This window comes from Schistosoma haematobium, chromosome 2 (genome assembly GCF_000699445.3).
Source record: "Schistosoma haematobium chromosome 2, whole genome shotgun sequence".
NCBI lineage: Eukaryota > Metazoa > Platyhelminthes > Trematoda > Strigeidida > Schistosomatidae > Schistosoma > Schistosoma haematobium.
In genome coordinates, this window is record NC_067197.1 from 19,740,472 (window position 1) to 19,753,076 (window position 12,605).

The 12,605-nt window shown below is 35.5% G+C and overlaps 1 protein-coding gene across 1 annotated transcript in view; it reads left to right on the forward strand.

Moving 5' to 3' along the window:
* Positions 1 to 12,605, forward strand: part of GK5 (putative glycerol kinase 5) — a 39,102-nt gene that overhangs the window by 15,550 nt on the left and 10,947 nt on the right. The window contains exons 11-13 of the mRNA XM_051214537.1: positions 4,722 to 4,778; positions 6,381 to 6,632; positions 9,263 to 9,418. Of these exons, the coding sequence (XP_051067725.1) occupies positions 4,722 to 4,778; positions 6,381 to 6,632; positions 9,263 to 9,418 (465 nt within the window). The remainder of the gene's footprint in view (positions 1 to 4,721; positions 4,779 to 6,380; positions 6,633 to 9,262; positions 9,419 to 12,605) is intronic.

Here is a 12,605-nt window from a genome sequence, read left to right on the forward strand (position 1 = left end):
TTTCTAATGGAATCAGATTGCACCTCTCCTTTTTTGCTGTTGTCTGAAGGAGCATCACGACCCCCCATATTGTTCGGACATTCCATGTACTGATATTGATCGTTGCCGTGGTTCCCCATTCTACTCCCAGGGTAGAGTCTACATAGGGTAACTGGCCTTTCCTGCTTCGCGTTTTTGTAGTCGGGCTGCTAATCCTTCACCTAACTCTCTTTTATCCGGCTTCGAGATTGACAGTAATCTTAGAAGGGGGCTCCAGGCGGAGCTGGTATCTACTGTAAAGAATTTTGTTTTGCTGAAGGATCTTTACTATCTGTCTGATTTGGTGTCCAAGACCATAAATGTAGTAGTTCGTTGTTGGTACCTAGCCATTTACAAAATTGAATTCCACCTCACAGTTTTTTATAAACACTAGTTACTAGATTAGTAATACTGTTTCGATTAAGGAAATATTGGAAAATGCTCCTCTCCCTGAAAAGTCACACGTAGTCGATTGTTAAAGAATGGGAGCAGTGCACGGGAACTGACATCCGGTTTTAAAAGTTACAATATTACTGACTGATTCTCATAACTAGACTTGACAAATACTGTCCTGTTTCCTCATTGCATTATTATCAACAGAATCATAAAATATAATGTTCAATGTTTATTTACCTTGTTATTCAGTGTTTAATGTTAATTTGACAGGATAATATGAGTTTGGATGTTAATCATGACTAGCTTCAAAATGTAACTCTTGGAGTTCTAATGAGAAACCGTGATCAGTGGAGTCCGATCCGTGTCGGGTGTGAAACAACTATCCATCTCAGGCAATGGACGAAAGGTTTCACAAGATCATGAATTATTGAAGTTAGACATTAACTTTGTTGGATGCCAACTAAGTGGTCTGGAGATTAAGCGTTCGCGTGCGATACCGGAGACTCAGGGTTCGAGTCTCACGTACGGAATTGTGAATGCGCACTGCTGAGGAGTCTGTAGTGCCAGTCATTATTTTAAGCCCATATATCTTATTCTAGCTTTCGGACATTCCATTCTATTAATTCTACTTGAGTCATATTTTGACCTTTTCAATTATTCGCTTATTAGCCTTGACTGTTTTTATATGAGCGTATATATGTGTACACTTCATATCCCATGACTCATTGCATGTCTGTAGCTTTATTTTGTCTGACTATAAGTATTGAGTAACGCTTGACTAAAATGGAGTTGGATTACCAGCCATCTCCACTGCGCATCATTTCTACTTTGTTTCATCGTGTGCTTGCTCGCTGTACGCTTGCGGATTTTTATTAACAATAAATTATCTCTACAACTGGTGTTCAGGCTTTTGAATAATCTCGCGTAAAATCCATAATTCTACCAGGAGATTTAGCCTGCATTAAATACTCAGTTAACGAGATATTATTTATTAGAGTCAGATATTGAGGACATTAGCCTCAACAAGTCCCATACTGGGACGAAATGGTCGTCCAGTACTTCCAGGTTTTCTATTATGGTCTAGCTGTCCACTATTTCCATTTTTGTTTAACTTCATTTTAGACATACTGATGGAAATAACTTGCTCGTAGACTGAATTTTCGGACATTGATCTCCTTCCAGGAGGTCCACCTACTGACTTAGAATACGCAGATGACATAGTCCTGTTTGGTGAAGACGCTGATAGAATGCAGTTTTTTGATAGCACTGAGCAACAATGTCAGTACGTTTGAGATGTGTTTCTCCCTCTCGAGATGCAAGTTGCTGCTTCAGGACTGGTCTGCGTCAACACCTGAACTAATGATAGGGAGTGAAGTGGTCGAACGCGTCGACAACATCACTTATCTTGGGAGTCTGGTCAGCCCTAATGGGTTTGGTGTCTGACGAAATCTCTGCACGCTTTTGAAAGGCTAGTTTGGCTTTTGTCGACTTACGTTACCTGTGGCGAAGGTGAGATATCCATCTATCAGTTTGTTCTGTTCTACTTCACGGCTGCGAAACGTGGCCATTAAGAGTAGAAGATACTTGTGAGTTAATATTATTTGATCACAGATGTCTTAGAAATATTGCTGGCATCTGCTGGGATAACCGGGTGTGTAATGGTGAGGTTAGACGCAGGGTATTAAGGGATGATAATAAATCATTTGATAAAGTTATGAATCTACATTGACTGAGATGGTTGGGGCACGTATTATGCATGTCAAATCACCTGTTACCATGACATGCAGTAGTGACGTGTTGGAGATGGTTGGAAGAAAGTTAGAGCTGGCCAAACCAAAACGTGGGATCGGTGCTTGAAGTCACAAACGTCTAGTCTGAGCCATGTCGGTAGATGCAGACTACTTGGTTGGTGTCCACGTGACTATCGTAAGGAGTGGTTGGAGACTGAGTGACATGGTTTAGAATTGATCACAATGGTGTAGGTGCATACTCTTTGTCTTCCCTTAAACTGTAAGATTACTTCACACCTTTCTTTCTACGAACTAATTCTTTCTCCCTGTATGATATTCTTATATGCAATCTTTTTATATATTTCTACCATTGAGGTAACTGCCTCTATCTATTTAGTGTTCTTGCTGTGTTAATGAGGTATGGCGACTTCGACCGGTGCTTTTATATGCCTGATCATATGTTGTAGATGACTGACTGAACTATCTCATTTCATTTTCACACACGATTGCTGCTTTCCTAACATTTTGTGTTCATCCAATACTTTTATATACACTGCTAAAAGTAGGCAAATTCATTATTTGGTCTCTGGGATCTTTTACAAAGTATTCTTTGCATACTTGGTCAATTTTACTTAGGTTTAACCGTTTCTGCAGATTATTGACACTGCATTTAAAAAATATATCAAAGACTATATGTGCTCAACTATAGGAAAACATTCAACAAACTCTTCTCTTTTCGGTGAATTCATTCTCACAGTGACATAATCACAAATATATACTTTTTTCCCAGAATGATAATCAATCATATGCCTATTACTAATAATGATAATAATGCTAAACATAACAAAAAAAATAGACAAGAGCACAAAAAATGTTGTTCTTGTTAAGAAACTGAAAGTTTAGTTGCTATGATTTTAAATATTTATCAAGAAGGTAGATTCCACTGGATCGATTTCTTGTTTAAATCTCAACGGGTGTTTTCTATTTTTATCCCCGACACTAGACAAGTAGTTAGACGCTGAAAATTTTATACGTTAATAATTCCACGTAATTCAGTCATAGGAATTAGGGTGGGCGATTCTGTGACGTACGCGCACACATTCTGTCAGATTACAGCTAGTTTCGTAATCGCATCGAGTTCTGACGGTCATTTTTACCATAATGTAGGTGGGCTTTGGCCCTGAAGTTTGTGTATCAATTGCTACAATTCATTACTTTGTGTTAGCGGGACATAGATTGGATTAAAGCATGCTCAACGCACGATTGCTTTGGTGCACGGTGATTGCCCAATTCTTGCCCAATCAGCGCTAGTCGATACTTGGAGAATACTCTAGAAATTTTCTCATGTAAAAACTATAAATATACTAATGGTTTTCCTTTTGTACTTCTTACTTCCATCTAACCTTGTTATTTGGAATATAATTTCTTTCCTGTTCAACCGTGTTCTTATTTGGGGACTTGTCGAGTGAGTTGGTGTCCAAGAATACTAAGCAATAGGAATAGCTGGGTCATAACCGTAAGAGAGAATTATAACACTTTGATTTAGTTTTGCACCGCTATTTTAGTTACTTCTGAAATTCACTATCATTTTTGGTTAGGAGTATAATATAGGGATAAGCCAACCGGAATCTAAAAATCCACTCACGAGCTTTCGCCTAAAATTAAGAAACTAATGACTTTTATCTTCCATTACAAAATTCATGATGGAAATACTTTTATATAGTGGCCAGAACGCTTATAATTGTTATGAAAAATCTTTGTTATTGAAAATGATAATGTTAAACGCATCAAGTGCTCATTTTTTGTATATAGATTTTACATAACATGTGAACCAGCCATTTTTTTGTTTCAGTTTGGTTTGTTTATGATAAACTTAAATCATTTTATTGATGATTCACCAAATGTTGAACGAGTTAGTATTGAAGGATGATAAAAGTAATCACGACTTTTACGCGACTTCTTCATATCGATACGATGACAACGATGTTTCTCCTATAATTTTATCTGTATAACTCTTCAGCGAATTCGCTAATAAAGATTTTTTAGACAGTAATAAAGTTCCAATAGAACTATTAATGTTTATCAAAAAGATTAAAAAATATTAAGTGTAAATAATGAATTCGCGTGTGTCGATATTTTTACAATTTTAAGAGAAACGATAAGCTGCCGCGGAAAACCAACTAACTTTAACAGGTTTCATTTGTTCTGTTGCGAAATACTTTTGATTGACACAAATTATCTGTTCATTATCTGAAAAGTAGCTTTGATGAATATACGTAGTTATTATAAGAAGCACTCAAGTTCCTATGCACTTTTGAACCTTTGTATTTTTATGCTTTTAACTCAAAAGAATATACATTTGAATATTATAAATGGACCTAGTTCTGTTTTACTTTGCAAATGCGATAAATACTAAGATGTCTTAATTCTGCGAACATCACTTAAGAGTAGTTTGAGTAAAATTCTTTTATGTTGTTATTGTGATTGTCGTTTGACTTTTACTTCAGTATGTATCAGTAGAAAGAAATGCTTATTAGCTATGAGTAGTCTTTGTTAAATTTTTATTTTGTTTTTCAGATATTTTCTGTACGTATTCTGAGTTGGAAGAAATGCTTTATAGTGGTGATCGACTTGGTAAGATTTACACGTCTTAGCGAGTATCTATCAATTCTTTTTTCGTGTCTCTGGATAGACGTTTGTATTGGAGTTTTTAAAATAATATGTTCAGCTGGTTTACTACAATTTTAAAGCCTCTTTACGTCATAACACGGCTTAACCAAGGCTTTTCTACCCTGATTCCTGTTATACTAGTAAAAAAATCTCCAATTTTGTTACATTCATCATAAGTGACTCTTCTAAGCCTTGATAATGTTAAGTAAGCTAGAAATCTGTCGATAATTAATCCAAGACTTAATTTTTTTACTGGAGTTTAAGTTCAGTGTTATGTTCCCCCAAGTGCCCTGGTACGTTCGAGGGTGGGGAGAGTCCTCTCCCCCTCTCGAAATGCTCTCACATGGCCACGCATATACAGCGACTACCAGAGAAGTCTCACTCACTGCCTTCTCGTGGCGGGGGTGTTGTTTACGAAATTGAGAGGACGGAAAGCGAATGTCTGGCGCTTTAACCAGTTTGGCGGATACGGAGGGTCGACCTAGGAGAGTTGGAAAACCCTGATTCCAAACCAATGGTGTACATGGACTTGAGGATCATGAAGAGAAAAATGGTGTGTGGACCTATTGTTGGTCTTCGGCTACCATGTGACTGCATCTTTTTACGTTGCTCCATTGCCTTGTGGATTAGACCTTTAGATCAAAGGCTTCGGGTGTGGCCTACTAAGAAAACCACCTTCTTCAGTCTGGGCAGTGTCACAGCCCACACACAAATCTCATTTGATTTGTGTGGTGCATATGTATTCGGTGCCCATTAGTATCAATATTTATGTGTTCAAATGATAATATTATTAACCTTAGCTTATACTATTATCGCGAAATACCGTTGTCAATTTAGATACGCTGAATTATTCGATCCAACTAATGGCGCATACACCAGTACGAGCAACCTAGAATCCCGATTGGTCCTTTTTCTGCCTAGCCCTGCCTGTTAAGTCTAGAACGCCTCCGCTATATGAATCATGTTTCAAACATACTAGGTTTTTATAGAAGCAGATCAAACCACATCTCACCATAAAAAAAAGAAAATAACATTTTTACAAGATCAAACCAAAAGTGACTGTGATTGTGAGAAACTGTGACTAATAGATTGAGAATAACTTGAGAACTGCAAATCATTTAGCGGTAACAAATAGGTCAAGTAAAATTATAATGAACGGAATATGAATATACATATAACATAGTCGTTTAATAATCATACAATAAAAATATACGTCTAATATTAGTCGATAAGTAATTCCTAACGGTTACCACTCATTTATTCTCGTCCGGATATAACATTCAGTAGTGAAAACGTTTCATAGTTTTTGTATTCTCTCTAAACGGTAATATCAATAATAAAGAGTCATATAAGTTTTTGATTCTCTTATGTGACAAATTCTGTTTCTTCTATGGTTTACTAAACTCATTTTCATCCTTGTAATATTTCTTAAATTAATGAATACGATTTGCACGTAGAACCAAAATGTAGTATTAGTTTAATCGTTAATAACTAACTGATATATATCACTAGTAAATGTTCTGATTCATAAATAGCCATCCTTCTCTTGCTAAAATATTTTTTTAGGTTTGGATGAAAAAGCTACTCGTGAAAATATCTTCTACATCCCATTGCTAAGGAATACACTTAAACATCATCAAAACACGCTAATAGGCGGACCATTAAAATTAAACAAAAATTCATTTTACGGACCTGATGGATTTGTAATCGGATTGGATTATTCAAAGTCTGCTGACAAACTACTTGTTGCACGTATTTTTATTGAGTCAATTGCATTTTGTACAAAATTCATGTTAGAAAATTGTCGTAAACAAACACGTAAGTGAACATTTTTGTAGTTAACATTGGGTTAAATGTTTGAAACAAGTCGTATTTTAAATGATTTATCTTAAACCAACATTTTACATTTTCATACAGTTTTATCCCTCCATAAATTTGAATAAGTATAAGAATGACAATTTTTCAAAGTACAATAAATTCATTCGTTTTCTCTTCAGTTACAAATACAAATTAATAGGTTTGATTAGTTCAAGTTATAAATGTACATATAGAATTTTGTTCCAATAAATGAATTACCCGTCAGTAAAGAGCAAGTTGTCAGTAATAAGGTCAACATTGATATTTTATGATAGTTTTCGCAAACTTATTAAATTGATATCTCTAGAATACTGGAAAATATGATTTTATTAAATAATGTGGTAGAAAATCACAAAAATAAGAGAGAAACATCTGTAATTTGAACTCATCGGATTGTAGATAATGAAAAAATCAATTATTTACATTTGTTCCTTTCAATTAGCAGGCTAGTTGAAAGTTAGTCACTGACTCTTCAATACAAAGAGCAATTTTAAACCTGATAGCTATAACCCCCACAAATCGAACCTAGTCTGTTTATTAGTTGTTTTAAGTGTATGGTGTCTAATTTGTATCCGTTGTGTAACAGCAAAGACTTTTATGTTCTATGCTGTTCAAGTTCTTTGGGATTTCCTTAATAAAACAAATAATTGACCGTCTTTCTACTCTTCCTACATACATACTTTTGCACTTACATGTAAATTGCATTGTGCAGCCAAAGGCGACATGTGATAGATGTTTGTCTACTTTACATTGTGACAGAAGGAGTTTTACACAAACCGTCTTCTGTTTTTGGTTTTCTTTTCCATGTGATCACCTTTAAAAAATTTAGTTAGATAAAGATATGTTTTTTTATATAGAGCAATGAGAAGATGGATTCAATCTGAAAAAAGTGATGTATTTGTAATATATATTTCGGAAAATCTGATCACACACATACTTGTCAGGGTATTTTATATGAAGATTAATAAAGGTTAGTTAAATGAAAGTCCAAGTAATCAAGGTAATAAAGGGGGCAATATTTAAATTTTCATAGTTTCTGTCCATTGCAGTACAAGCGAGGCTTGGTTAAATGCCTTTTAAATAGGATTCATAGAATATGCACCACTAATACGGTTGGAGAAGATGAAAAGCTGCTCACTGACACACTATTATCAAATCTTTATCCACTAAAGTTTATAAACAGGTGAAAAAGTCAGTCAACAGTAAGACCTCTCGTTTATTCGATTCCGAAAAAAAAGTATATATCTGTCTACCATGTAGAGGTGAACCCAACAGTATGGTTTAAAGACAGAGATCGAAAGCACCCGTCGAGAAAACTTATTATGCTGCTAAGCTGGTTGGGATTGAAAAATCTAAGCCCGTGATTCCAAATAGACCTAGACAATGCACAAATGGTTACGTCACATCCCATTTCATTTGCCAATCTACATGTTTGTGCGGACACACATACATACGGAGGAGTAACCGAACAATGCAATTAAGGGCCATGGAACGTGTGCCTAGATGTCTTCAAAACCAGTTAGTGTCAAATGATCCGATCAACGTGGGAAGTAGGAAACCATGTTCATTGATAGAAAAACACAATTGAAACGGGGCATGAAATTGACATCAACACAGCTTTTAAGACGTTGTATAGAAATTGTCAAGGACGAATTCTCAGGTTTATTGAAGCCTTGACTATTCTTAAATCCAGACCCCCCTTATGTGTACAAAAACAATTTGTCGCAGCCTTTACCTTGGTAATCCTTAGTTCATTTTGTGGCCAAGGGTAATACGGCAATTTCTTATTCCTTCTATACGACGTAAAAAAATTTCTGTCTCCTTTATTACCTTTATTACTTGAACTTTCATTTAACTAACCTTTATTAATCTTCATATAAAATACCCTGACGAGTATATGTGTGATCAGATTATTCGAAATGTATATTACCAAGACATCACATTTTTCAGATTAAATCCATCTTCTCATTGCTCTATCGAAATTTATAAAACGGAGTAATTGCTTTAAATACGACTTTTTCTTATGTTTTTCCTCACTTATTCCTTAGTTATATTCAATACCGTCTACTTCTCCACGCTACTCCATCGATATATGTTTTCTAGAGAACCTGTTTTTTTTAATGTTAGGTTACGTACCACATTTTGTTCATATTACTCCCATTTCGCTCAATTATTTTCCTATCTTATCCTTACTAAATATATCTTTTTATAGTTTCTCTTATAGTTGCTCACCACACACATATTCAAAATTTTTAGTAGCGAAAATTCTGTTCATTTATTATCTTGAAACCCTATAGACCCATAATTTCTTTCAAGCTATCTGTTATTAAGGTGTGAATGTTTTGTAGTTGATTGATTATCCGACTTCGTTAGTTAATGTCTGTTGAAAGTATGTATTTTATTCCAATGCTTAAAAATTTTGATCTCTCTTATCAATGTAATAGTGTGGTTTGAGTCCCAGACATTTCAACTACGATCGTGAAGTCACACAAAATAGACATCATAATCTGTCTGTTTGTGAATGAATTATTAATATGCAAACTTGATGAATACTATATTCTCATATTTAATTTTTCCGTCCTTTCCTCCAGGCATTTCTCCTTCTATTCTTTATGTTAATGGAAATGTGGCACGTTCAAATTGGTTGCTACAGCGTATATCTAATGTAATCGGAATCCCAGTGGAACGCAGAGGTCTTGAAGAATGTAGTTGTATGGGTGCAGCAATTGTTGCTGGTGTCGGTGCAGGTAAATTCATCAACTATTTTTCGACATATATTTTATTATTGTATTCCGATAGTAATTCCTAAGAAGCTCAAACTTCTGACTAATATTCTTGCATACACTTGTGTGCTATACAGAAGCAAACATCGATAGAAAGTTCTTTTGTCCGTATTGACAAATGTCAGTAACTCGCATTTTCACTGCCATCCTAAATGAATCATTTCGAATCACTAGTTTTGAATAACAACGGCAGCAGTAATTAATATTTTCAATATATATAACACTCAGTCGTTGATTGGTTGTGATTCTCACTGTACATGTTGGACGAGTATTCAGAGAAGCATACGTGAAAGAATCTGTAGGAGAATATAAGAAGAAATATGAACCGGTTGACAACAATTAGTGGTACTAAGCGTAGATTCAATGCAATTTAATATTTAAGATCAGAAATTATTTATAATAGGCTTTCAAATGTATTATATATATGTACCATATTGTGTACTGTTTCATTGGATTGCTCATGATTATCCAAAAATATTTTTTATTTTGCTACAAACATAATATAAATAGTTTCATGAACATATTGCTATATTGTTTCAATTCTTATGGATAGACATTGAGACTGAATCTTAACCACTAAGTATGGCTTTCAATGTTTTGCTTGTTCACTAGTTCGTGATAAGATCACACCAAGATTACAGTCAGGTCACTCAATGTTCCCCATATGTTTTCTGTTCTTCATTATATTTTAGACGAATTAGGTTTTAAGTTACGTATTTGGAGAAGCGAGATGGTCCACTCTAGATTTTGTCAATATTTCTCTATATGTATATTTCTGGATTGTTGTTTCCGACATTTGTTTTTCACTTATTTTGTCACAAGTTAGAATTTTATTCTAAATTTTGTGGTTTGGACACTTTAAGTTGCATTCACACAAAATACAGTGTTAATCACTCGATTTTTCTGTTAATATACTGTTTTTAAAAAGAAATGTATTCAACCTGTTTCCTTACTAAATTTGAACGGAGATTAATTTATACGTAGCATATTACGTGTTTGCCCTAACATTGATGAATAGGAATTTAACATTAAACATATATCTCATTTTAATTCTAATTCCATTCAAATGAAACATTTTTCGCTCCCCACTTTCGAAATTTATATGAAGAATCAGAAAATTTACAATATTTTTCATTGAAATTGTAAATCAATAAGTGTTAGACCATCATTAAAAGCCCAAAAGACCTGAAAGGTCGTTTCATCCCAGTATGGGACTCCTCGGTAGTGCCTAACCAAAACCCCTCGCATGGGAATAGAAGTCGGGATCTTCGGTCTCACTCACGAACACTTACTCCCTAGACCAATGAGTCTATACGAGGGTGTTGATGTCTAACCTCAATCAATCCACGACATTAGGTGGATAACTGTTTCACACCCGACATGGATTGGACTCCACGGGTCATGGCTCCTCTCCAGAACTCCGTAAACTTCCCTCGTGGACTAATTTAGGTTAGACAATAACATCGTTGGATGCCCACTCATTGGTTTGGGAGCTAAGTGTTCGCGCGTGAAACCGAAGGTCTTGACTTCTATTCTCTCGTGCGGTGTCGTGGTTAGGTACTACTGAGGAGTCTCACACTGGGACGAAACGGCCTTCTGGGCTATTAATGGTCTAACATTGGTTCATAATTGCAATGAAGTTCAGCAATCTCTAAAACCCTATACTGAAAAGTTAAATATTTTTTCCCGTATCACAATAATTGTCCCAAATGCCCTGGTACGTTCGAGGGTGGGGAGAATCCGCTCTCCCTCTCGAAATGCTCTCACATGGCCACGCGTATATAGCCTCTGCCAGGGAAGTCCTACTCATTGCCTTATCGTGGCGGGGATGTTGTTTACGAAATTAAGAGGACGAAAAGCGAATGTCCGACGCATTAACCGGGTTGGTGGACATGGAGAGTCCACCTAGGTGAGTTGAAAAACCCTGATTCCAAACCAATGGTGCACATGGGCTGCAGTATCGTGTTGGAACAAATGGCGTATGAACCAATCGTTGGTCACCGGCTACTGTGGGACCGCATCTTTTTACGATGCTCCATTGCCTTGTGAATCAGACCTCCAGTCGAAGGCTCCGGTTGTGGGTCCCCCTAAGAAAACCACCTGCTTCGGTTTGGGCACCCGGGCAGTATCACAGCCCTCACACATATCAAATGTGATTTGTGTGGCGCATATGTATTTGGTGCCTCCTTGTACTAATATCTATGTGTTAAAATAAATAAATAAGTATCAAAATAGTGTGTTTCACTGGGGCTTATTCAGTATTTGTTAATATATTGTGTCGGTAGCAATAACCGAAGCTAGTTCTTGCCAGAAGCTTTTTACATATCAAAGTACATAACATTATCTCAGGTATTAAATACCATGAACTTAAATGAACTACATTCGACATATAAAGAGGATATGAAACATCATCTTTTTGTACTCATAATCGGCAGCTCTCACGCTAATTTGAGTTTGTGGACAGTAGGCTATTACGTAGCGGCTGTTTATTGAAGCTTTTCTTAGGTCGTTTTTCCCGTTTCAGAATCTCACCTGAACCATCAATGATGTATAGATAAACAAATCCTCATCAAAACATAAAATTTTGACTTCCAACTATGAACATCGAAATTTGAATACAGTAACGTAAAGTTAAAGGGGATGACAGATCTTCACAATGATGTACAAAATTTTACCCCTCTACATCCATCATTTACAATTTTCAAGGCTTTTTATTCATAACACTGTTAGAACATATTTCAGTAACGCTAATCGTCAATTATTATATGCCATGTGCACCTTTTACATTTCCTAGTTAACGAATACAAATGTGATTAACATGTCATATGACCTACGGGAATATAATGTTGGTAGAATGGAGAAAACTTCTTTAGAAGTGTGCTTTATTTCGTGATAAATTTTGGAGATTTCATAATGAAGTCATTGGGAAATATTTTTGGCATAAGACACGATTATTCCGGTCTATTGTCATTTCCCGCTATTACAATGTTTTTCATCGCAGTTAAATATAAGTCAAACTAATTATCTAAACTTTCTACGTCATCTATATCAAGAAATATCATACAGAACAAATGATTACTGTATTAATTCTAAATGAAAATCACATGTTTACTGAAATTTCGCATAACGTTCTTACGTTAGGTACGCTCAG